The 27,740-nt window shown below is 38.0% G+C and overlaps 2 protein-coding genes across 2 annotated transcripts; both read left to right on the top strand.

Moving 5' to 3' along the window:
- The first annotated feature begins 228 nt into the window (after positions 1 to 228).
- Positions 229 to 27,740, top strand: LOC129753105 (atrophin-1-like). The gene is made up of 4 exons (XM_055748908.1): positions 229 to 235; positions 321 to 403; positions 9,096 to 9,523; positions 27,140 to 27,740. The coding sequence occupies exons 1-4, from the start codon at positions 229 to 231 to the stop codon at positions 27,336 to 27,338; spliced, it is 717 nt and encodes a 238-aa protein (XP_055604883.1). The 3' UTR covers positions 27,339 to 27,740.
- Positions 12,409 to 13,445, top strand: LOC129756820 (uncharacterized). Its single transcript, XM_055753841.1, has 3 exons — positions 12,409 to 13,029; positions 13,113 to 13,176; positions 13,234 to 13,445. Exons 1-3 carry the CDS (start codon positions 12,622 to 12,624, stop codon positions 13,299 to 13,301), a joined length of 540 nt encoding a protein of 179 aa, XP_055609816.1. The 5' UTR covers positions 12,409 to 12,621; the 3' UTR covers positions 13,302 to 13,445.

The raw sequence follows: 27,740 nt of genomic DNA, 5'->3' as shown, positions 1-27,740 counted from the left end.
AAAAAAAAGTGGCTCCAGAGATGATATGAGTAAACAATCATTTGATAAGAATTCCAGAAAATTTTAGAGGTTTAGCATTCCTATTATGTTTAGAAAATAAACCATTGACATAATTGGAAACAAACATTTAAACAAAAGTGGCTCCAGAGAGTTGCGCATCCAAAAAAATTAGAAAGTACCTAAAGGACTAATTGGAAAAAATATGTTTTTTCTCATTTCTGATTTGATATGGCAGGTTAGCATATTATTCGACGATACAGCAGAACAAAGTAAATTCAAATAAACACTCTAATGAACAATTTCGCGTTTCTTTTTTGCAGGTGGCGGCAAAGACTATCGTCTTCCAAATGTTGGCACATCGAACAACGTTACCGGAAGGCAGAACACGAAGAAAGCAATCAAGGTACTCGATAGGGTAAATACTCGAGCACGCAGCTCCTACAAATCTTAAACCATCCACCCACCACTACCCATGGGAGGCTCCCACTAACGAACCAAACCTAAACAACTATCATATCAGCTCGGCTCTCAGTAGCAAACGTGAAAATTCCGACAGAGATCTGAAAACCAGCACATGAAACAAAAACCTAAAGAGTTGATTGAAAATTTCTGTATAAAGTTATTTCTCTACTCAGAAGACTCTTCTAGGTCTGTTATTGTACAAAACTCCATCATCAACCTAGAATCGTTCAGAGATAAATCCCTCTCAAGGAATCATCGAACTACCTCGGTAAATTGGCTATGCGTTAGGTCAAAATTTGTGTGCATCGCGATGAAACTATGCTTAAGCCTTAGATGGAAAATGCATGTAAACTTTAATGAAGCTGGTAGGGACGATTATAATATTTTGAGATCCTGCATTTATTAGAGCACAACGTTATAATCTTTTTTTTTTCACGAAAAGGATAAAAAAATCAATTGGCCTTATTCTGCGAGTCACGTGACATAACTCGTCGAATCTCAACTCATCTTCACTGACTTTCTTGACGCGCCTCGCAGAAAAATGCCCAAGTGCTTGGCATACGTTTCTTTCCGGGGTGTTATCCTGAGTCATGACGATGAAGTGAAGTTTCGCAAGTTACGTCACTTGCAGAGTAATTTAGTAATACAAACTAAAAATAGAAGTCACCTTTAGACATTTTTTTCTAATGAACTTACATATTAATTTATAAAGATTATGCAGGTTCATCCTCAATTTGGCTTAGGTATTAGTATTTAAAACAGATATTCTATGCTTGTCATTAGTCAATTATGTCGGCGTGTTGTTCCATTCAAATAATTAATTCTGATCAAAGCAATCGTTTAATAGATTTTAAATACCTAGTATAAAAGCAAAAGAAAAATAAAATTCATTCATTCTTTGTTAAACATTCAACCCAAGTAGTTGTTTTTTCTACGGCCTATACTAATAGGTTTTGGTCCCAGCAAGTTTAGAAGAATGGCCACCACAGGAGGAAGCAACACCGGTCCGGTCCAGAATTTATCGAGCCTACCATCCATCGAGCGTTTGGCTAGGGGAAGCAACTGGGCCACGTGGAGGTTTGCGGTTGAAACGTTCCTGGAGTTGGAAGAACTCTGGGAGGTGGTGCAGCCCGAACCAGATGCTGACGGTGTCCGACCAATGATGAATCCGGCGAAGGATCGGAAGGCGCGTGCTAAAATCATCCTTCTGCTGGACAGCTTAAGAAGTCTGGGCGAAACTGGAGGCCGCTTTCGAGGATAACGGTCTGCCGCGGTGTGTCGGGCTCCTGAGAAAATTAATTACCACGAGTCTCAAAAATTCCGTTACCATGGAAACCTACGTCAACGAAATTGTATCCACCGCTCACCGACTCAGGGGAGTTGGTTTCGACATCAATCGAAGAAATCGAAGCAAGCGCCGACCGAAGATGCAAATTTTGCAACAAGTACGGTCACGTCGCGAGGGAATGTCGCGCAAAGAAAAGTTCCGCATTCTGTACATTGCTGTCCACCAACGACGGAGTGAACGACAACAGCTGGTGTATTTTGACTCTGGTACGTCAGAACATTTCACCAAGGATCAGCAAGTGTTAAGTGACGTGCGACCAGCCAACGGCGTGGTGAAGGCAGCCGACAACGCCAACATGAACATTGTATCGACCGGAACAGTGAAGCTAGCAGCAAAATGTACACCGGATTGTCCCCCAATATCCGTACATCACGTAAGATTCAATCCCGGAATGTCGAGCAATTTGCTATCCGCCAGCCAAATTGTTAGTCGCGGCCACGTGGTTCTGTTTCGAAATGAAGGCGTCAAAGTCATCGATCCAGGGGGAGTTACCATAGCAACCGGCGAGCACGATGTCCAAAATGGTTTGTTCAAATTTTCTGAGCGAACAAAAATGGCAGCTGTGTGGGGCAATAATGCCGAGATAACTCAGCACCAAGGTGTGTATATATTCAGGAGGTGTTACCGAATATCGGATTCCCGATTCAGCCATTTTGGCTATGTAGCCTATGCAAATATACGGAACTCATGAAGTTTGTTTACCAACAAACTACAGAAAAGCTGAGCAAAAAATAAACAAACTCATTGAGAGCCCCGCTCACTCCTCGCCTACTTACTGTGAAAGTCGGAGAACCTAGTGTATCTAAAGACCTTGCTCAGCACAACTACGCAGCCTTCAAGGTGTTACACAAGCCGCTCCAGCCTGACAGTGAGAGCGAAACTGATAGATCGCAACTGTGTGTTGGTGCCATCCATCGGCGGACATGGTGGTATATATCTTTCACCGACAACAAGACGAGGCGGGCGGTGATCTAGTTCCTGGAGAAGAAAATCGATTCCGAGGTGCTGAGGGCATTCAACGATTACTGCAACCAAGCTGAACATCAAACTGTTCGGAAGAGGTAAGGTAAGGTAATTCCTACTGATAACGGAAAAGAGTTTATCAACAGGTTGTTCCGAGGGCGATTGAGAGAGCTCGGAATAAGGCACCAGACGACAGCAAGTTACACCTCCGAACAGAATGGGCTGGCGGAGAGACTCAACCGTACAATCGTCGAGAAGGCCAGATGTCTCTTGTTTGAGGCAAACCTACCGAAGAAGTTCTGGGCTGAGGCAGTTGCGGTAGCGACGTACCTATCGAATCGTTCGCCAACCAAGGGGCAAACAGTAACACCCGAGGAAGCATGGAGTGGGCGAAAGCCAAATTTTCCCCACGTCCGTGTTTTTGGTTCGAAAGTGATGGCGCACGTGCCCAAGCAGCGATGGCAAAAATGGGATCCGAAAGCGTTTGAAGCAGTTCTCGTCGGATTCGAAACGGAAACCAAGGCATACCGTTTGTACAATCCGATGACAAACGACGTGTTCAAGTGTCGAGATGTGACGATATTTAGCGAGCCGGAGTACTCAAATCAGCAGCCAATGGTACCTGCAAGAAGCCATCAACCGAAAGTCCGAACGTTCGTCAGTCTGGATTTCCAAGACAGCTTACCGATACCTGATGCAGTAGACAGTGTGGTTGAGGCCGCACACAATCCCGTGGTCGAGCTGGAGGACGAATCTGAGTCAGACGTATGTCAGTATTTTTCGGAGGTGGATGAAATTAGCAGCAACGATTTGTCTGATGAAGCAGTTGGTGACGTGACCATCACGGCGCTCCCCCCGCAACAAGACTCATATCCACCTTTGTCACAGGTGTCGAGGCGCAGCAGAAGGGTGCGCGCTATTCCAGGCAAGTACCATGACTTTGTGTTACCTAACAATGGCTTCCGGATCACAATTTTTCAGTACCACCCGCTCCCAATGATGGTCCAAGTAGAAGCCATCAAGGTCTAAAGGTTAGCACCGGCCGTGCGAAACCGAAAACACCGAGCGATCTGCGAACTCCGGCGGAGGCATTGCGTGGCAGCGATGCTCATCTCTGGCGAAAGGCGATGGACGAAGAGTTTCAAGCTTTACTCGACAACCAGAAGTGGGACCTTGTCGAGCTACCCCCTGGCAAAAGGGCGATTGGTTCGAAGTGACTGTTCAGGACCAAGGAGGACGAAAAAGGCAACATTGTGCGGCACAAGGCGAGAATAGTTGCACAGGGCTTCACGCAAAAGTTCGGTGTTGACTACGACGAGATGTTCGCACCGGTTGCGAAACAGGTGACATTTCGCACACTTTTGACTGTGGCTAGCCTCCGCAGTTTCCAAGTTTGTCACGTCGATGTGAAGACAGCGTACCTGAACGGGCATCTGGAAGAAACCATCTACATGCGCCAGCCGGAAGGTTATCACAGCGGAGACGAACGTTCCGTATGCCGTTTAAGGAGGAGCTTATATGGCCTGAAGCAATCCGCACGTGTCTGGAACCGACGAAGTCTTCAAGGCGATGGGGTTCAAGCCGTCCAAGTCCGATCCGTGCCTGTATATGCGGAATGGTAATCGATAATTCATCCTAGTATACGTGGATGATGTGATTATCCTCACCCCAACCGAAAAGGAATTCCAAACCATCTTCAAATTACTTTAAAGTAATTTCGTCGTCGTGGATCTCGGCGAAGTTCGGCAATTCCTTGGGATCGAGGTAACGAAGACTGAAACCGGATACAGACCGCCAAGCCGTCCAAAGTGCCCCTGGATGTCGGCTATCTACAGCAGAAGGAGGAGCAGAACAAACTGGACAACAATCAACAGTATTTGAGTTTGATCGGTGGTCTACTGTTTATCGCCGTTCATACTCGTCCTGGCATAGCTGTAAGCGTTTCAATCTTGGCCCAAAATTCAAGTTGTCCCACTCAGCAAGACTGGACCGAAGCTAAGCGAGTCTTGCGTTACTTGTTCGCAACAAAGGGTCATCATCTTCAGCTCGGAGGATCAAAGACTGATCTCGAGATGTTGGTCGAGGCCGATTGCCGATTGCCGTGACAGGAAGTCGAATTCTGGCTTTCTGATTCTCTTCGGCGGAGGTGCAGTTGCATGGGGCTCACGGAAACAAATCTGCGTTTCCTTGAGTTCAACAGAAGCTGGATTCATCGCGTTGGCTGAAGGATGCAAGGAACTCATCTGGTTGCAGCGACTTGTACGGGAAATCGGCGAGGCTACTGAGGATCCAACCACCGTATACGAGGACAACCAGAGTACCATCAAGATGGTTGGAAGTGATCGCCTTGAAAGGAGAACCAAGCACATCGAAACGCGTTTTTTCTTTGTTCGAGATCTGCCAGAAAAGAAGCTGATCAACTTGGAATATTGTCCTACCGAAAACCGAGTGAATTTTAGGAATTATGTTCGTCAAGTTATGTCGTGAGACGGAATACTATCTAAATACCATTAACCAAACCATTGCAACGAGTTCGTCTGGAGAAGCTGCGTGGAGAGATCGATATTAAATCGGATCAACTCGAGGAGGAGTGTCGGAAGTAGCAGGCGTGTTATTTCATTCAAATAATTAATTCTGATCAAAGCAATCGTTTACCTACCTACCTAAGGGTCCGGCGCCGATTGACCGACGCAGAGGGCTGAGATAAAAGATCTCCGCTGCTGGCGATCCGGAGCCAGCGTCTTCACTTGCTGCCAGCCAAGGTTCTCGTCAACTGTGCGGATTTCAGCGGCTAGACTACGCCGCCACGAGCTTCTGGGCCTGCCTCTTCTTCGATGCCCATCTGGATTCCAGTCAAGCGCCTCTCTGCAAATCTTGTTTTCATCTCTTCGCAGCGTGTGCCTAATCCATCTCCACTTACGTTCCCGAATCTCGATTTCTAGCGCCTTTTGATGACACCGGCGATGAAGTTCAACGTTTGAGATCCAGTTGCCAGGCCACCAAGCGCGGATGATGTTCCGCAGGCAGCGATTCACAAAAACTTACGAATTACGAATTTGACGTTTGAGTTGAAGATTCGGATCTTAGTTCGTATAGAGATCTGGCGTGAGCACCAGATGTTTCGGAGACTCGCAAACGCAAATCGGGCTTTTCTGATCCGGGTTTCGATGTCCTTCTTGGTACCACCATCAGGCGTAATCTGGCTACCGAGATACTGGAAGTCTCCACTGTCTCAACCTGTTGTCCAGCTACCACGAAATTGGAACGCTTTTCTGTGTTGATTTCCATCGACTTGGTCTTTCCGACATTGATTTTGAGACCTGCTGCATTGGAGCTTTCGGTGAGGTCGTCGAGTTTGCTCTGCATGTCTTGTTGTGTTTGGGCGAGCAAAACAATATCGTCTGCCAGGTCAAGGTCGTTCAGATGCTCCATTGTTGAAGGATTCCACGGCAATCCTCGGTTCGGTGCACAGTCGATCGATCCAGTTAGAATCTCATCCATTACGATTAGAAAAAGTAGCGGTGATAAAATACATCCTTGTCTCACTCCAGCAGTTACCGGGATTGGTTCGGACAAGACCTTTACGAGGATACCCTGCATCCAGTCGGCCGGGAATGTTGCAGTATCCCAGATGTCAGCGAAAAGACGGTGCAACATTTGTGCTGACAGGGCAGGGTCGGCTTTCAGCATTTCAGCAGGAATGCAATCGATCCCAGGTGCTTTATTGGATTTCATGTTTTTGATTGCCGCTTCTATTTCAGCCAGCGAGGGCGCTTCCGAGTTGACGCCATTTATGCGACTTACTGTTGGTGCTTCGAGCTGCGGATTCTGTTGGCCATCGCTATTCGTGACTCGGAAGAGTTGTTCGAAGTGCTCAGTCCATCGTTTGAGCTGATCTGTTCGATCGGTCAATAACTGACCTGTACGGTCTTTTAGCGGCATTCTTGCATTAGTCCTTGCACCACTGAGGCGGCGAGAAATGTCATAAAGTAATCGGATGTCTCCATTGGCGGTGGCTCTTTCTCCCACTTCGTCTAGAGAGTTTGTCCAGGCTCTCTTGTCTCGTCTACAAGCTCGTTTAACTGCATTTTCCAGCTCCGCATATCGTAAGCGGGCGGCTGCTTTGGCTGATCCGGTACATGCCTGCTCAATTCCGACTTTCGCCTTTCTCCGATCATCGACCATCCTCCAAGTTTCATCCGACATCCATTCACTTCGTCTTCCACAAACTTTACCGAGAGTACCATGGCTCGTCGTGATAAAAGCATTCTTGATTCCACACCACTATTCTTCGACTGTTCCATCTGTCGGCAACTCCGAGGCTCGGGATTCTAGCTGTTCAACGTATGCCCTTTTCACCTCTGGATTCTCCAACCGGCGGACGTCGTATCGACACCCGACTTTCTCCTCGCGCCGTTGGACACGCGCAACTCTCAGTCGTATCTCGCCAAGGACGAGGTGATGGTCAGATGCAATGTCTGCGCTTCGTTTGTTGCGGACATCAAGAAGGCTCCTTTTCCATTTTCGGCTGATGCAGATGTGGTCAATTTGATTTTCTGTTCGGCCATCTCGGGATACCCAAGTTATCTTATGTGCTGGTCGATGGAGGAAGAGCGATCCTCCGATCACCATGTTGTTGTTGCCACAAAATTCTACAAACAGCTCTCCGTTTTCGCTTATCTGTCCTAGGCCATGGCGCCCCATGATGCGCTCAAGGTCCTGATTATCGGAGCCAATCTTTGCGTTGAAGTCGCCCAAATGGATTTGAATATCAACCTTCGGAATTCTCTCAACCACGCTGTTCAATTGACAGTAAAACTGCTCTTTCTGCTGCAAATCGGCAACGTCAGTTGGCGCATAACACTGGACCATTGTAAGGTTTCTAACCCGTGTTCTGAATCTGGCTACGATTATTCTTTCGTTGATCGGTTCCCATCTTATAAGGGCCGCATGGGCCTGCGGGCTTAATAGGAAACCAACTCCTCGTTCCCGAGTAGCGTGTTCTCCTCGTATGCCAGAGTAAAGCAGTACTTGCCCGGACTGTGACTTGTGTTCTCCAGTGTTAGGCCAACGGACTTCGCTCAGTCCCAATATCTCTAGCTTGAGGCGGCTGGCTTCTCTAGCAAGTTGAGCCAGCTTACCTGGCTGGGCAAGGGTCAAAACATTCCAAGTTCCAATTCTAGGCCGTGTATTCATGCTAAAAGCCGTTGTCAAGATTCCAATTCGGTAATTTCTTCTCTCAGTTTCCGTAACAATACAAGATATCAGGAGCAGTAGGTTGTTAGCCTAAAGTCCCTATCCCGCGATGGGGCTGCCATCTTGGACTTAGCTGGCGGGTGCCGCATTTCATAAATTCAGCCGCTCGCTGCGAGACAGACGCTGCTTGAGCCGCCCCTGACCTGGAGAACAGACGCTCGGTTGTTGTTGCACGCCGCCCCTGACCTGGGGAACAGACGCGTGCGGCCACCTTCTCAGTCTGCATGCGACCACGCATCCACCGGAGTTGGGTACCCGATCTCCACTTAGGTTACTCGCATCCCAGCCGGCACCACGGGGGAGGTAGAGATAGGAGTTGTGAATAAGAGGTGATATGACCACTATTGGGGTCTCGTGTTGCACATTATCCACCGTTTACCAGCCAATCGTTTAATAGATTTCAAATACCTAGTATAAAAGCAAGAGAAAAATAAAATTCATTCATTCTTTGTTAAACTTTCAACTCAAGTAGTTGTTCTTTCTACGGCCAATACTAATAAATAAATTAAAGCCGAAAATGCAGGATCGAAAATATCTTTGCCCTAATTGAATGTTAGCTTGTGTACGTGAAATTCACTTGATCGATGTGTGCTTCCTATAAAATAAAGGTCAATCATCAATTTTGTTGCAGATTAGGGGTTCTTCAAAAGTACACTTACCTAGTCCTTAAATGGTAGCTGAGAAAAGTCGCATAACTCTTAGCTTAAGGTATAATCTAGTAAAATATTCAACTGGGTACATATATAAGAAAGTTTCAAACAAATATCAGGATTGAAAAAACCTACAGTGAATATGTTTCAAAAAATGTTGCCATAGGAGAATCATTTCCATTTCACACACAGTTCTAGGTCTCGAATTTTTGAACAGGATAATGCAATTTTCTTCTCATAAAAAATTAACTGACACTAAGACTATTAACAAATATGTAGCAAAAGACGTTTTAGCTGTGCTTATTTCGAAAAAAATTGCAGGTTTCAAAACTCAACCTGTATAGAATTCATTGATGTACTATATTCTCAACTCATGTAGCCTCATGTAAAAAAAACCATCCATGCCTTCGTTCTAGCAGACCATGGAATGTAGTGTCGTGGCTTCCGCTACAACGAGAACTGTCGCCAACAAGTACCATATGCTATCTCACCAGCATCAGCACGAACCAACCCAGCATCATCATCTGCAACCGCAGCAACAGCCTCCGCAACATTACCATCAACATCAGTCGCAGCAGCAGCAACATAAATATAATTTGTCTTCCTCCTATCAGCCATCATCCTCCTCAGGCGTCGGTGGTCCACCGATATCAATGACAACCGGTCCCACGATCCCCGGAGGCGGCGGAATTCGCGGCGGTAGACCACGTGCCATGTCCATCCAATCACTCCATCATGCCTCCTCCACATTGCAAAATGGTGCCGGTGTCAGTAGCAAGTATCTGCCACCGAACAACGCACATCAACCGCGCTACCATCACGATCCATCAACCCTAGAATATGGGTAACTAATCTTAACCGAAACTATAGAGTGCTGAAACCGTTCCGCTTTCGATGTTGTGTGTGTGTTGTGTTCTCATATTTTTTTATTATCTATAGTCCAAATTTACCATTGCATCCGGTTTTGGCTTTAAATTTTCACTTGTCAACTATCTTTCTTGATTCACCAAACAACCTCAGCCGTGTGTGAATGATACATTGCATGTCAAGGATTCTCCGACTATGATCATATGTATATTCCATGCTTTTCTTTTCGTAGTAAGGTACACCGGGGCAAGTGCAAGCGGTTTTCACCGTAGTTCAACTTTCACATGTCCTAGAAAAATATGTATATCTTCAAAAATTATCGATTATCGTTCGTAGCATCACTAAAATAGTTCTCAACAAATTCCCGTTGAAAGTGAAAAATTAAAACATGCTGTTGAAAAGCAACGGCACTTTAGTGAAAAAATTTCTAAGTTTGGGGGGCAAGTGCAATAAAACATGCTTTTCCAAACTTATTCAAAGATGCGTCAGTGTATCGTTACTAAAAATAATTTAATGCATGTTCCGGTATGTTTTATTAGACTGAGTCGATTTGGGGTCATTTTTGAATTTCTCAAACCCTGGGATCTAAAAAGCTTCGTCTTGGTCCAAAACTCATCCTTGATTTTTTGTAAAATTTTTAAGTAACGTTTACATGAGTAAATTTGAACTTTTAGGTTTGTATGAGAAAATTGAATATTTTTTACTGAAAAATTAACATCATTTTTGTTTCTCTTGTGGAACCGAGCCACCTGATGGTTTCTGTGCCAATTTATAAAATTCCTAAAGGAAATTTTCCGCTGAAAAATTTTGTCGAAGACACTAACTTTGTATCTTATAGATAAAAAAGTTTTTAGCAGGGGTATGTCTTTTCGCATTGATAAACGATAAATTCAATTGACATCACTGCTGGGTGCATCACTGCTGGGTGCCTACACGCTAAGAAATTTTTACATACTGAAACCGTAAAAAGTACATACTTCGTTCACGGTAAACAAAGTTACTCTGTTCTGTATAAAAATCGATACAGATTCGAGAAAAGTGTCTCCACTTAGTTTTATGTTTGGGCGCTTTACACAGAGCGTGAGCAAGAAGCTTTTACTCATTCGAAAGCTTCCAGCCAGTTAGTCAATTCTGTATATTTTGACATGGGGATGCCCATGCATTTTGATCAATTCTCTGCAAAAGTAAAGGTAGAAAGTTTCTTAAAAAAAAAGTAACTTTTTAACAATAAATTCTTTATTTATATCGTTAAAGCAATAATATCAACGGTTTAAAAACATCCGTTCCTTCGGTTACTATATCAGCTAATGTGCGGTACTAGAAGGTGCGCTGGTGTTAGGCCGCCAGTTTCAGCGTCTTGTGACAATCGTCGTCAAAGATTGCCCTCATCTTCCACCACAAAGTTTCATGGTTTTTCATTACCGTCACCGAATTGGGTTGCCATTTTCTGCTGTTTATTTGAAAGTCAGTCCCAATATCCGACACGTATTTGCTTCCGTACGATCCAGCCACCTGGGAATGTAGTATATCTAAAAAAAAGGATTGAATTTAAATATTTTTTTTATAATTCAATACCAAACTAATAGGCTTTGTAATGAGAATTCGTAATATTAAATCATATTGACAAAAATTTAAATATGTAAAATAAAATTCGAACAAAAATTTTTGAATTATTTAATAAAAATCTAAAATTAACATCTTAACTGAAAGTTAAAATTGGAAATATGTTTTTAACAAATAATAATAAAGCATTTGTTTTAACGTTTTTTAAAGTTACCTTTTGAAAATTTCCGCTGATGAGCCCACAAAGAAACGGCTACAACCCAAGAGCCGGCAGATTCGAATGGCACACTGCAGGTACGTCGAACAGTCATCCTCTCGATTGACACTCTGCTGAAGTGACCCTGGATGGGTGTACCTGTCGAATCATTTCCACGGCATTTTCGTCATTAGGTCATGTTCCATAAAAAAAGGTCAATTCACCTATTGATAAATAAAATCGTACACATGACATGAATAAGCGGCATAATCGATAGCATGAAATATTAAAGACGATTTAAGATAATAAAATGAAGTTTTCAATAAATGTATGATTGTTTCACTTGGAACCAAGTAAATGCGACTTTAAACTTTAATTAGGGTGCATCATAGAATTCAGTTTTAATCGGGGATCAGAAATTGAAAGATAGAATTTAAATTTAAGATTAAATTCAAAACCCAAAATTCAGCTTTTCGACCGAATAGGATAATTCATGCCCAAAAGTACATCAAGTAATATAAACCTGTTCCATTTTCATTATCATTATGCCGGTGAATAAATCAACCCTTTAGTCTTTACCTTCAGCTAGCTGACTTCCGGAGAGCTGGAATTCTGTAGGTGTTTTACGGTGTCGGCGGATCAACTGTAACACTTCTTCGACCACATTTTGTCGTATAGGGGCTTGCAAGAAACACGGCGACAATAGACTCTTGTGCTCCAGAGCTTCATTTCGATCAGGGGAATACTAACCGGCCAGGGCATCGAGCTCTTAAATGAAAATAAAATTGATTAGTATTATAGCGGTTCGAAATAATTTTATAAAATCTCGTACCTCCCGATGCACTCTTTCATCTTTCCATCATAGCATATGTTCGAGCCCAAGAGTAAACATCGAACGCAGTTGTACCGGATAAGTTTTTCAATAACGATCCGCCAACTGCAACGTTGATAAAGTCGCGAATGCCATAATGATGGTAAAACGACTATAATCGAAACAAAAAAAAATCATAGCATATCTAGGCGTTTTCAGGCTCTAGCCACCTTCAATTATAATCGATGGTTTCTTCCGGATGCGATTATGGAAACACCCGGATGCAGCAACTGTGTGGACAATATCCCTGGAATCGAATAGTAAAGTCAACAATAATGCTATATTATTAGAATACATACCTTTTGTGAGATATTTATAATAATTTCGATTAAAAAACGCTGAAACAATTAAATCTTCGTGACACCTGTAGCGAAATTTAACAACTTGTTAGCTTTGACATCCCCGTCGAAAGCTTTCCAACAACAGCAAACTTTTTATACAGAGCATGACTAATCGAATTATAGTTCATATCTGTATATTGGCGACCCAAAACTACCCAAAATTGAATGGGGGATACACAATTTTTGAACAACAACAAATTAGTTATGACGAATGTGTAATCGTTACACATTTTTTATATAATCCAATTTTTCCGTGTTCGTTCCATTCTACATGCGGTGAGTTTCGGAGACTCGGTGAATTTTACATACTTTCCCAGTTCTTTCTGTTTTTGAAGTTCCTCTCCGTTGAAATAACTACAAAGTATGTAAAATTGGAGATGACGACGTTGTGCTTCTCACTCGCACTACCAGAAATTCAGTATGTGTTTTGCATCCTACTTGCACGCACACAACTTTTCCAAAACTACCGGTTAAGTCTTTCCGAAAACATCAAGATTTCTTCGCTCCTCTCGGTAAGTTTGAAAACATTTATTTCTGCTGTATGTTTTATTCAATTTTTGTCCATAATTTTCGGAAAGTTGTTGGTCTCCTCTAGGTCCCGAAGCGACATGCCGATTCCACCATAGTTCCGGCCGCAACCAAGCAAACAAAAAGCATGGGTAATATTTCTTTTTTTTCTATTTTAGCCATGTTTTGACCATTTATTTCTTCTATAGGATTTACAACCTCACCGGCCAATCCCGGGTCTTCTGGACACCCAGCCCCAGAATCTGCAACCCAATGACCAGCCCAAGCTTACCGATGTCCTGAAATGACCAATGTTTTAACGGTGGTTTCTGGTTTACCCATCATGCTATGGCTACTTCAAAATTATCCCCAGCGAAGAACTTCTCGGGTCAACCAACGGAGCCAGTTTGCTTTAATTTTATAGTTTATAGACAATAAATTAGCATAATTCGAAAAAAAAATGATTCAATTCGAAAGAAAATATCCCTGCTTTTATATTTCAAATTTTAATTCAGAAATTTTCCTAATTTATGTGATTTTAACATACTTTTCAGTTGACAGAGCCCTACGTTCTTTTGCGTACTTTCTACATACTCGTCCGTGCCAGCCTTACTACATAATTTTTCGTATCACCCTTTTTACATACTAGTGACTTCCTGCACTTACGGGTTGTTTTGACTTCTTTTTACATACTTTTGTGTACGATTTTTTAAGGGTGCAGCGAGGTATTGCATGACTACTTTTCATGCAATACTTCGCGAGGCTTGAGCAGTGATGTCGATTAATTTGATTGTTTCATCACATTCATACCATTGAACATTTAGACCAACTCGATTCTATTTTCAGTTTTTTATCACCTTTTATCAAAATGATTAAAAAAAACACCGTACACAAAATCGTTATGGGAATAGAAAAGCTGGTGTCGACGACACTATGATGCATTTAAAACATATTTTCGATAGATAAGTTAAAATCATGTTCACAAAAAAATTAAAAATGGTGTGCTAAACAATTTATACAATTAATCAGTCGTCATTATGGCTATGGTAAGAACCAAAAAGAAATCAAATGAATCAAATGTGATATTCGATCATTTTTTTAAGTTACAGATACCAAGTGTGTCATTACAGTTCACAACATTCATTTCTCTGTAAATTTGTTTGATTACTTAAACTTACCTTTTATGATTAAAAAACCAATAACCATCAAGATTTTGAAAATAAACCGTTCTACATAACGTATGAAATGTCCCCATGACTAATCAATGGTAATATTAGAAAGAACACAAATCGTATCTAGACGCAGTGAAAAAATTCTCTAGAAATACTGCCAATACTTAAAATTATAACCTAATAAGAAATCAAATTAATAATGATCATAATTACCTTAGGCGGCATCCATAAATTACGTAACGCAAAAATTGCACTTTTTTGACCCCCTCCCCCCCGTATGTCACAAATTGTAACGCTTTGACGTACCCCCCTATGAAAATTACGTAACGCTGATAATTACCCCCCCCCCCCCCCCCTCATCTTCTCATGGTTTTGAACACTCATTTTCGAAGGTAAAAAAATATTTCAACATAAATTTTTTAACGTACTTCAAAACGGAATTAATATCAGTCTATCCAAATCGCTTCATAGTACTCATTGATGCTAACTCTTTCATAAAATAAATTGATTGTCTTGTTATGAGTTGCTCTTTGCTTGTAAACTGATGATCTACCTTGTTTACTTGATTTGTTCAAGAAGCTTAACTTGTAATGCGAAATACTAAGTGATATTCATCGCAAGAATCAAAATTGCATTTTTTGAGAAAAAATAGTAAAATTTACGTCTTAAGGTTGAATTGAGTTCTAGGGAGTAAATGTACCTAAATGTAGGGGTTTTTTTTCAACGGTTATTTCACGGATATTTAATACACCTTTCAAGAAGTCTATTTCCGAATCTTTAAAGAGTACCCGCATACTAAAAAACTGAATCTCAAACAGTCTTTACGATTCATCTACTGTTCTGTAAATATAGTGATTGTCACTGTAAACGTAGCTATAATATTGAACTTTTATTTCAACAACGATAAGAATCTTTTATGGACGTTAATGTGAAAATGAGATGATTTCTGAAAAGGTGAAAGATACCATTCAACGATTTACTTCAGTTTTATCAATAATCGTACAAAAGATCTCGAACCGTTATCTGTAGCGTTCATGCCTTCTGTCAAAATGGTACAGACCTGTTCTATGTACATTCAAATGTGATCTCTAAAAAAACTGTTACATAAATCGTATAGTTTCCATTATTAATAATTAAACATTTGTAATTCATCATTGAACAGAGCTAAGCAAATATTGACAGCACATGCTCAAGTCAGCCATTTTTGTTCGATTTTTTTCTTGTTGTGGTGAAAACAAATTGGGGCTCTTTTTAAAAGATGCAATATTTTAGAAATCAGCCAATGAAGGTAAGCTTCAAACATAATGTCGTGTGTTGATAAGTTTTTAATTATCGATTTGCATTTTTTAGCTCCATGAGAGTGCTCCTGAGGCACTTATTTACATTCCGAGGAAAGGCCGATCGCGGCATGAAATTGATCAAGAGGGACATGAAACCCGATATATTTAATTTTGTTTTAAGGTGGGTAACAGTGCAAGTGCAAGATGAGAGTGCAAGTGTTAAAATGTGAAATTAATAAATACAATGAATAAAGAAATTTAACAAAAATATTTGTATCGTTATATTTTATTGAGACCGTACTGACTAGCGTTTTTTATTCTCAAACTGACTGTAAGTATTACAGTATTTTTGTATCGTTTCTTATCAGTTTAATGATATAATCTAATACTTTTTTCAATGAGTCTGCTTCGGGCGCTCATCGGAAACGGTCGATTTTGTTTGCTGTCTCGGTTTTGTTAACGCATTGGAATAGAGCATTTCCTGAGACAGATGGTGGTAGGGTAGCATATTGTTTTTGTTTTGAAAAATGTAAACACCTACTGGTCGCCATTTTGAACTTGGGAGATTAGCACTGTTAAATTATTTCTTCAAAAGATATATTTTTTTCAAATTAACATTACATAACATCAACATTACCTTCAAATTATGTCATGTCTACAATTTTTTAATTCTAGCTAGTTTAAAACATTAAGAATTATGCTTAACCATTTCTATTGCACCGCCAATTTGGTATGGTTGCTATCCGGCCATTGAACATGCGTAGTGTTGTTGTTATTTTTACCCTACCATCAGATGCCGAAAATTGTAAACATGAGAAATCAGCTGTTCGGTTGACAAGTCGGGAAATGCCTTATAAAGTGTTTTCTCGTCAAATGTGCTACCTAGTGGGTTAATTTACCAATGAGCCGGAAATTGGAAGAAGCTAGTGAAAGAAATAATTGAGAAGACAGGTTTGGTGTGGCAAAAAAGTGGAAAACGAAAAAAGTGGCACTGAAACTAGAGGTGAAAAATGGCGTCGGGCTTTGGTAGAACCTGGGTTTTATTTGCATTGGTGATGATTGTCCTATCTTTTGTGTGTAGCAGTCGAGATACAAATATGTTGGTAGTTGGTCGTGTCCGAGCAGTGAATTGATTCAAGTGCTATAAATAAAGGGAAACCATCGTGAGGTGAATGGGTTTTTAATTTCAATGCATGTTTCGTTGAACGATGGTTAGAGCTAAGAAACGAGTTAAGACTGTGTGCGTGTGTTGGGTACATTCGTTCGTGGGAGGAAGGAAGACGCATGCGCAAATCGACGAGGGTTCGCCGCGGCGCGTCGTGCCGATGATAGAAGTACAGGGTGCTTCAAAAAAAGTTAAAACGTCGGCTGATTGACATGAATTCACTCTGTGAACGCGTCCATTACCTAGGGGAGAAACAAAATAGAAATAATAAGCAAACTCAGAGGCATCATGGAAAAGCGATAAGGAATCTGGTGAGTTCGTTCCTGATTGTAGATTTTCTTTTTCCTTTCATTGATGACAGGCCTGACTGGATTATTCATGTTCAATTCAGTGGGAGATGACAAATTGGGTGCATCATTTCTAGCATAGTGATGTAATAAATTACTTATTACAATCTCATTAGTTTCAGATGTTTCAATACGACTCTGCTGTTCGACGAGAGTAGGTGATTTTAGTTTATATTAAATATTTTACATTATCCGGCTATTTCACTAACAGATTTTTTTGCAGCGTTTATCAATCTCTTGAAAAATTTAGATTTAGATTTTCTGGGGCTGTGGCCTGGCGAGGTAAAAGCTACTCGGGATTGTATACTAGTGTAGTGTTTGTTTTACCCGGCTTGTAAGAAGATTTGTCCAAGAGGCTTCATTAATTCACCTTCCAGAAACCAGCTCTATTAAAGGGGATGAATAACACGAGAGTGTTAAAATCCCAGAAAAAAAAAAAAAACACCAGCTCTATTATCACTAACTGTTATAACATCTGGTATATCATGGACAATATTATTCTTATTTCAAAAAAAATACTGAACTTATTTCAGCATGGGAATGTCTAATCAACAGTTGTTATAATTTAATCGAATTTATAGATGGTTTCAGTTATGAGTATACTAGAATCAAAACAGCAGCTGGAGGCACCAAATATAAATTAACATTTAAATGATTTCAGTTTTAATAATATAAAATGTACCATTCATTAACAACCTGTTTTCATAATATTAATATGCACATTTTGTTTCAGCGGAGAACATTAGCGTGCTTACGTCGCCTGTATTCAATGATAAATAAATGAATTTGCACTTAATTATATGTATATATAGTGTTAATTCAATTCAATAATTTATTTAAATTTTCTCAGATCACAACTAATACCTACTATCGTAAAAAAAACAACTTTTTACAGTTAGTACTGTTATTTCAAAACAATCGTTTTGTATCTTACAGACTTGGTCGAGTTCATGCTTGCTGCGCTCGATCAAAGCAAGCGTTGCCCTACATTGATGAAATTGAGGTGACAAGTTTTCAGTTACCTAACCCTACTCATTCCTCTGATTGTTATAAAAAACCTTTTTTTTTTCTTTTTGTGTTGTTATTTTCCTTATGTTGGGTGCATTAGTTGTGATACAGGTTTAATATTTATAATATTTCAGGTTATAATCAATATTATTATTGCTCATTATATATAATATGGTCAGGATGCAATCAGACCAAACTGAACTGATTTTTCCGAGTCTCTCATACGAATATATTTAACTAAATACGAGATTTGATAAGCTAACTTATGAAAATCAGAAGTTTATAATTCCAGAAATACAATGCAATGATATATTCCCAATTTTCGGCTTCACACAAGAATTACATGAGTTTTGAAATCTCCAGTTTTAAATTTTTGTTATGGCATTCAGTTCGGTTTGGTCGAAGCCAGGCCATATATTATATATAGTCATGTTATATGCATTCAGTTACTTTTTTTTCGTAAATAGCAATCCACAGTCATTTCAAGTTTTACGACTTTCATTGCGCAAATGTTTGACAATTTATTTCATTCTTATAGCATTACAGAAATCAGTATCAGTAATGAATTTCAATTATTACGTTTGCTGTGGAGATTTTTTTTGTTGAATAATCAATTAATTTTTATTTTTATTAGAGTTGCTTATATGTTCAGTGGATGTTGCGTCACAACCTTTGTAGGTTTTAGAGGTCACAAATGGAGGAACCATACATACATACAAATATACATACATGACAATTTATGCTACGCGTTGGAAAATATTACAATCACGTGAATTAACTCCATTTCAGTTGTTTAAGCAGTGCGTCAAAATAAAGATGTCATTCCAATATTCTTCTTTGAAGGATGTGCTCTAATTTATATATTACTTTTTCAGATAATACGCATTCAAAACATTGCCCAATAAATTTACCATCTTGACACTAATTTTCAAGGATTTCATATTTAACCCTTTACCCTATCCTAAATGTCTAATTTATTTCAGTTTCAGTTTTCAAAAGATATTAAGGAGAAGGAAACGACGGCAAACATTATTTTTCTGCATCTGGTTAGGATCAAAAATTTTACTATTCCATTGAAATTTTTTCTGATTAATTAAAGTTGTTCAAGCGTAGGTTACCTTATAAATTGTAGATTAAAAATTCTATGTATTAACCTTCCAAAGCCGTTCGCTAAATATCCGTTTCGGGGAAATATGAGTTGTAATTTGATTTCGTTCTCATGGCTGTAAATGTTAACCGATGTTGATGATATTATATTCATTGTGTAGGTAATTTATTCTAATTACTCAACATTAAAAAATAAAGTCGGTATGTATTGCCAGGTTATCAGAAACTGGTTCAGAAAGTAAAAAGTTCGAAAAATAAATTTTATTTTTAAAATACTCATAACTTCTGACAGCTTTTCTGTATTTAATTATTTCATTGATGTTTGAAATTGTCAAGAATCAATCTATCTGACAATGTATAGATAGTTGAGGTTCAATGAAAGTTTTTACCGCTATGACAGATCTTCCGGTAGAAAAAAGTCTTGCTTTAAAAAAACGTCATCCAGTTTTGGCTTTGCTTAGCTGTATTTCAATTCTCGATGAACCGATTTCAAAAACTCAAATTTTAATTTTTTGCCGTTAATTTGATCATTATCATCATTAACATACTTGGTCTGTCAAAACTACCAGTTCATCAGTATATTGGAATGATGATAAAGATGTTTGAAATGTGCGCTTCGGGTCATATTGACCCGAACGGCTTTGGAGGGTTAATATTTCTTTAAACGGATTATAATTTTTAAGTTTCTAAAACTATTTGCTTTTAGGAAAACATATCAGTAATCAAATATTTATTGATATGAAACTGTTGGCAAACTTTTATGTTATTAGATAACGTTTATATCAATTTTTTTTTCAGATAAATTATTTTGGAACACATTGTGATAGAACGGATAACTCAACAAAAATAATAATCTTTCCGAAACATCTAATGTAATAATGTAAGAATCTTCACAATTAGTAGATATTATCATGGAATTAGAAATCCTTATGTTTTCATCTTATTATTTCTTTTTATAACATATTATATGACATATTTTCAGCCGTGTTTCTTAAATAAACTTAAATTTGGTTGGAATACGATCAGACCGAATTGATTGGCATCAGCATTTTTCCAAGTTTGTGTGCAAATATTTTCATCCTGAGACAAAATCTTTGATTTTTATCAATCAGAGTCGATAGTTTATAAACCAAGGAATTCATTGTAATCGATATTATGCGCTTTTCGTTCTAGAATGTGAATTAAAATGGAATAAATTTCTGTTGTTTCTAAATTTTCTCATAGCGCTCAGTTCGGTCTGGTCGAAGTCCGACCGTTTACTTTTTGACTTTTTTGATATTGTATTACATTATATTATTTTAACACAACATCATATATATTATATAACATTACTATGCATATTATATTATATTGTATTATATTAATATCTAGGGTAGGGGCATCTGGGTATCCTCGTTTTACAAAAAGAGCGGGTTACCGTGTATGCTAGTACCGTATTGAATACTAGACGTTCCTCAATTTATGTCAAGGGTATTTGACATGGTTGAGAAAAATAAAGTATTTGATTACTTTTTGTAAAATAAGGACGCACTCTTTCTTCGGAAGCCTTGGCGGCGGGATTATCATTTGCATGCTATAGTGGTTAGTCAACAATATGGTTATAGCTTCTCGAGACTTTTCCCCTTTTCACCCTGGATACCGTTAGTGCCTCTGCTTACGATTCCATTCCCTTAGAAGTCTCATTGAGTGGTTATGATTGTGTTGCGTGGTAGCCAAGATGGAGGTGTGGGTTATTTTTTTTGCCACAACCGCGGCGCTGCCGTAAACCCAAGGTGGATTCAATACATACATACATACATAATCTAATACTTTTTTCAATGTTACGTTATATGAGGCACCATAAACAAAACAGTAATCTTAGTACAAACGGTTCGTACAATGATCATTCCGATTTCCGTAACAGTTCGATTGACGATTTCATAAATCGTTTAAAATATGCCTACACATGTTCATTCTAGAAACAGTTCAATGCCCTGAAAACGTTATTTATAAGCGTTTTATAAACCATTCCCTAACTGTTGCTAAAACAGTGTCTCCATATAGAGGTTTTAATAGTTTTAAACAGTAACATAACTTAACGCCATATTCAACAGGCCGTCGTTTTGGAATTCAAGATAAGTGCAATGTTTTTTATGGTTTCTGATATAATTTTCTAAACGTTTTTTTACACTGTTTCTAATCGTTTTATAACTACTACAGGAACTGTTATGTTACAATATTTTCGTATTCGGGTAATAATTACAAACCAGTTTCAATCATGTTGAAGCTTAAAAATTTTAAACTGATTTTGGTTTGCATATCATTCTGCCAAAATTGCATGACATAAAACAAAAGCTGCGATTAAACTAAAATTTTTAAGGAAAAAATCATTACGTAACGATGAGCATACCTCCCCCCCTCCCCTATGTCACAATTCGTCACGTTCGAGCTAACCCCCTCCCCCCCATAGGAGCGTTACGTAATTTATGGATGCCCCCTTAGATGACCCTACCATTTTCCGACATTCTTGTCTTCTGTTTATTAACCCGAGTCTCAAAACGAAAAATATTTTCTATACAATTCAGTAAAGATCTAAATAATTTTTAACTCCTTGTTAAAGAGGGCTTGTGATATAGCTCAGTTTTCAAGTCTGTTGTCTCCTGAGCCGATGTCCGCGAGTTCGAGCCCAAGAGTAAACATCGAACACAGTTGTACCGGATAAGTTTTTCAATAACGATCCGCCAACTGTAACGTTGATAAAGTCGCGAATGCCATAAAGATGGTAAAACGACTATAATCGAAACAAACTCCTTGTTAAAGTAGTAAAAAATTTATCAAACATTATTATTGCATCATAATGCCAAAGTTCTCATTTCAGAACTTGGAAATCACGATTTCAATTAAGAATTCTCATTGCGAAATTGAAAATAAAAATAAATATGGGCAACAAGTCACACAGACTAGATTTCCAGTTATGGGGATTATTCAATACGATATCAAAGTTTGAGGTATAAAAATATAAGAACCAATTTAGATTCACCCACTGTATTTTTTTTAGTCAAGGAATTTTAATTCCAAAATACAAATTTATGGAAAAGGTATTAAAAATTATGGTTTTTAAATTATTGATACTAAAATCAAAGTTCGTAGACAAATAAACATTAGAAAAGATTTAAAGATTGATTTCATAGCATAGTAATACTGTAATTTTGACGTTTTAATCGATTGAAACTCGAATTTAGCTGTGTTTTTAAACACTAAACTTTTGAACACTACACCCTTAGAAAATCCTACACAAAAGTAAGTAAAAAGAAGTCAAAACGACCCGTAAGTGCAGGAAGCCAGGAAGCCAGTATGTAAAAATGATGGTACGAAAAATTATGTAGCAAAGGCTTTACGTACCAGTATGTAGAAAATACGCAAAATAAAGTAGAGCTCTGTGAACTGAAAAATATGTTAAAATCACATAAAAAAAGGAAAGTTTCAGAATTTAAATTAGCAATAAAGAAGCAAGGATATTTTTTAAAAATTGATTCAAATTCTTTTTGAGTATGCTTATTTATTGTCCATCAGTTATAAAATGAAATCTATGGACCTAGTAATGTTTTTTTCGATTGGATATTACCTCCATCATTTCCGAGCCACTGTTTGTTTTGGCAAACTGTCTCCGTTGGTTTATTGAGAAGTTCTCCGCTGCCTGTTGAATTGGCCATAGTATGGTGGATAAACTGGAAGACACGCTGATTGGCCTCTTCGGGACAGTTGCTTGAGCTGGAAATCCTGTAGAAGCAAAAAATAGTTAGCAAAATTGTTAGAAAAAAAATAATTAAAAATACATACCCCAAAGCTTTCTTTTTGATTTCCTTGACTGCGGCCGGGACTATATTGAAATCAGATTGTGGAATCGTCCGGTTTCATATCGCTTCCGGATCCAGAGGAAACGAACCACTATCCTAAAATTATGGAGAAGAATTATAAAAAAAACATACAGCAGATGAAAATGTTTCTAAACTTACCGAGAGAAGCGAAAAATTTTTGAGGCTTCCGCAAAGACACACCGGGCAGTTTCGCAAAAATTGTTATGTGCGCGCAAGTAGGATGCAAATCATAGACTGACTCTTGGTGGTGCGAGTGAGAAGCAAAACGCCGTCAACTACAAATTTACTGAAATTTCAGTTTTTTCTAAGGAGAGGGTTTTGTAGAATAGAAAGAACTGACGAAGTATGTAATTTCTACGTAAAAGTTGTCGAACTTCAAAGTATGTACTTTTTACATAAAAAATATGTACAATTTTCTTAGCGTGTAAATTCAGAACCCATGAGATTCAGAGATCAGTTTTTTCAATCAGTGATTCAGTATAAAACTGTACCGGATATTTGGGCCGAATATAACCCAAATTTTAAATTTGTCGAATATGAAAGCAACAAATAGTTGTGCCTAGTATTCGGTCGAATATGTATATGCAAATTTTGAAAGAAATTTTCAAATTAAATTGACAATATTTTTGAAGTAGTCATAAAATTTTTAAACAAAACATTGTAAATAGAGCATTCTTAAATCCTCTTCTACATACGATGCATACAATATATGATCTCGATTTTTTTGATTTATAAAATTTATCTTATTTCTTACACTTTTTAGAGAATTCATTTTTTTTTTGAATAAATTTATAAGTTAAGGTCGCGGTACACCTCAGGTTAAATTTAAAATGAAAAATCTTATTTCGTCAATAACTCAAAAAGGCGATATGAGTTGGTTTTGTAACATGGTGGAATTGATGGGGAAGGATTTTGAACTGGTCTCAGTGTCCAAAACCTTTTTTTGCCAGGAATTTGAGTGTTCAAAACCTCTTAAAAATGAATTACGATTCCCCGATTTTTAACCGCGAAAATTTTCTCATAATGGGATTGGAATTGGGAATCGAAATAAAATCAGTTTAAAGAAGCTTTAAAGACTGAGACCGTTTCAAAATTCAGCTTTTCACTATTCCCCATTCATTCAACCATGTTACAAAGCCAATATGTGTCGCTTTTTTGAGTTATTGACAAAATAAGATTTTTCATTATCATTTTTACCTGAGGTGTACCGCGACCTTTACAGGTGAATCAAGTTATTACCATCGACACTTTTTATTCTAAACTTATTCATAATTCATGCAGTAGAGGGTAAGCTTTGTTATGCAGAAACATGTAAATTTTATTTCAGTGAAAATGTTTTCAAATCTTTAAAGCAACGGAACTAAAAATTATTAGGGCAACAACAAGGAACAGTTTTGCCTTTGTTTCGAAAATTTATTTTCAAAAATTATACCGTTTTGAATTCGAGGTATTTGTCAGATTCTGTCTAAAACATCTGGATCTGATGGTACTGCTTTTAAATTAAAAAACCATTAAGTTTCGATTACAATCAATCATTGATAACAAATGAACCGAAACAACTACAAAAATAAAAACTGATTTCAAATCTTTGTATTATCCCCCATTTGATCAAGGATTAAGATATGAACTAACCATTCTAGTTTCAGAGAAACAAATGACATAAACTAAAAGAAAACACCGGTCTTGTTAAAAGTTAATTAAAACTACACGTGGCCTTCAAAAAGTTGATCATTATGTGGTTCAAAACTTGTTTCGAGTATCATATAAATATTCTAATTTTTCATAGAAGATATTTTTTTATCAATTTATTATTTTGTTCAAAAGTTAACTTTTGAATCTTTAAAATTGTAGCTGGTAGAAAGCAAAAAAAAGCATATTTGGACTTAGCGCCCTCAAATAAGTTAAAATTAGCTCGTAAACCTTTGGCACCACAAATTTTGTTGCCTTGTGAATCTAACAAAAAAAAACGAAGTAAAACAATCAATTCGAATGCAATAATGTAATTAAACAAAATCTCTTTTAAACAGTTGAATACAATGATATTTTCCTTAAATACTTCACTTGAAACACAAACATACTTTGAGAAAAGTATCGATGTTGAATAGTTGTAAAATAATTTCATCAAAAGCACTTATAAATTCTTTACAGTGTAACTTAAAAGTCCTATTTCAAGGCCATTTCAAGTAAATTTTAACTGAAATTTAAAGAAATTTCCTTCAAATTTTATGTCACGAATCAGGTGAAAAATCTGTTCATTCGAAATTTTTGTAAATTTTTATTGAATTCGTAACATATTCAAGCTTTATAAAGTGTAATTTGAAGTTTTTGACTACTAATTTGTTTCGAGAAAATTTAATTTTTAAAATCAACTTTAAAAATAGTTCATGGATGAATTTTTTTCCCAAACAGGGCTTGTGAAAGGAGATCGTTTCCTCAAATTTTAATAGATGTTTAATTTGTTGTTATTATGCTACAAAAATGCGCAAAGATGATATGAAGATTTGTTTTTAATTTCTGTGTTGTTTTTAACTCTTGAATTAAACACTATCACTGGAAACATATAATATTAGCCTCTTTTTACATTTCCAAGTGTACAACAAAGGGATCTGAATTCTTGATTTGACTTCAATTCATTTGTTTGATATGATCAATGGTTTTTTTTTTAAATGAATGTAGTGACATGCGATACTTGAACACATTTTAAGAGACTTTTCGAATTTCTTATTTCATTTTCACTCTGGGTTCCGGTGAAAATTGAGATTCCAATTCAAAGCTTATTGACGAGATCCTAGTAGTTTTTAAATTTCATAACTTTTGATTTTCTTACCACAAAGTTTTTTAACGCTTGTATTCTTGCAAATTAAAATAATAATTCCTAATTTTAAATTTTGGGGTGAACCCCGGGTCTTGGAACCAAAACTAAATTTTGATTTCTTTTTGTTGATTTTCCCGGTTTTGGGTCTGATTTCCCGGTTTTTTCCCGGTTTTCCCGGTTTTTTCCCGGTTTTTTCCCGGTTTTCCCGGTTCTGTGGCCACCCTGAATAAGATACGAAGTTACGGTTCTGGACAAAGTCGTTCAGCGGAAAATTTCCTTTCGGAATTTTATAAATGGGCACAAAAACTATCAGCTGGCTCGGTTCCACAAGAGAATCAAAAATGATGTTGATTTTTCAGTACAAAACCCCAAATCGACTCAGTCTAATGTTTTATATACTTTTTTGATATATTTGCTCTTTTTCTGCAATATTGATTAATTTTTGGAACTCCATTTTTGCTGACTGTTGTTTTAAGCAAAAGACCTTCATTTGCCAAGGCATTACGGAATGATGAATATCCGCCTCAGATACAATACTTTGGATACCCCTTCTGACTATTCTAATATAATGCTGAACCATTTTTGAGATGATTTTTTTTTTAAATGGCTGATGTTTCATGGCTTAAAGGTGCGTTTGAACTTACTCCGGTAGTGTCGTTTGCAGTGTGGGTTGACAAGAGTGAATAATATTTTCACAATTTTCAGGGTGTAATGAAAATTTATTATAAATTTTCTCCTTTCACTTGAATATCAGTCCCAAACACTCACCTTTCAAAAAAAAAAAGGGAATTGAATGCCCTTTTTCGTAGCCAAAAAAAGCAAAACAAAAACACTTTTCATGTCTAGTACGTACTTGAATTCGTGTGTAATCAAACAGTGCCGTGTTTTTAGTGAATAATTTAAAGAAAGTTTAGTTTTTCTGTGTCAGATTGTTTGTTTGGGCCTAAACAACAACTTCTAGAAGAACAAATATTTTTAAACTTTTTTGTAACTGAGAAAAGTTGATCGTTTGCACTTGCCCCGGTGTACCTTATGTGTCAAAATTAAAAACGTTTGACGAAGATAGTTCTTGACAGTTTTTTTCGTAAATGGTATTGATATGCTTTGAGCATACAAATTGCCTTGATTTTCGAAACATAAGTGGCTCCTGAGAGTGGCTCCTGAGAGTGGCTCCTGAGACATCTTACGATTCCAAAGTCTCAATTTGAAAATTAAGAGTACGAAATGATTCCCCAGAGATCGGATCACTCCTTGGTATGCAATGTACCCATATGCGGTCGGTAGATTTTAGCAAATAGTAACGGCGTACAATCCCGTAACAAAACTCACCTTTATGCTTGGTCTAAATTTTCTCCAATTCGCAGAAGTAACATGCCGTACGGAATGCCCGGCAGCCGACGGATGTCCCTGGACAGTCAGCACGGCGGCCATCTGGACAACCTATCCGTGATGGGGAATGCCATTGCACCGGAACTCAAACCCAAAGTACCAACCATGAGCGAGCGGGATCTCACCAGGAGGCACCACCCCTGCTACACCCGCAATCAACCGTACTTTTCCTAAAATAAATTGTAAAAGAAAAATTTGTTTTAGTACCGTTGAATAAGTGCATTTGATGTCATCGGAAAGAATTGTAAACAATACTATTCACTCTGCTACACGCAATCATGCAAACACCTTATAAAACAAAATTAGACCAATGGCTAGCGAAAAGAAAGAGAACGTGATCCGTTCGATTTACATTTATATATTAGTACGTAGTCTATAGGATAAGGACAAAAAAATCCCGTTCGTTCATTGTTGTGTTAAAATGTTTCATTCCCCAGAATATTTCGGCGGTTAGTCCCCCAGGTTTATCGAAAAATTGACTCCCTCTGAAAAAAGTTAGAGCTTTGTTACAATTCGGTTGCATTTAATCCGCTAAACGTAGCGGATCCTATTGAAGTATTATTCCAGCATTTAATA

The sequence above is a fragment of the Uranotaenia lowii genome, chromosome 3 (assembly GCF_029784155.1).
Source record: "Uranotaenia lowii strain MFRU-FL chromosome 3, ASM2978415v1, whole genome shotgun sequence".
In the NCBI taxonomy this organism is placed as follows: Eukaryota; Metazoa; Arthropoda; class Insecta; order Diptera; family Culicidae; genus Uranotaenia; species Uranotaenia lowii.
Note: the sequence above shows the minus strand (reverse complement) of the source record. Positions and strands in the feature narration are given on the sequence as shown.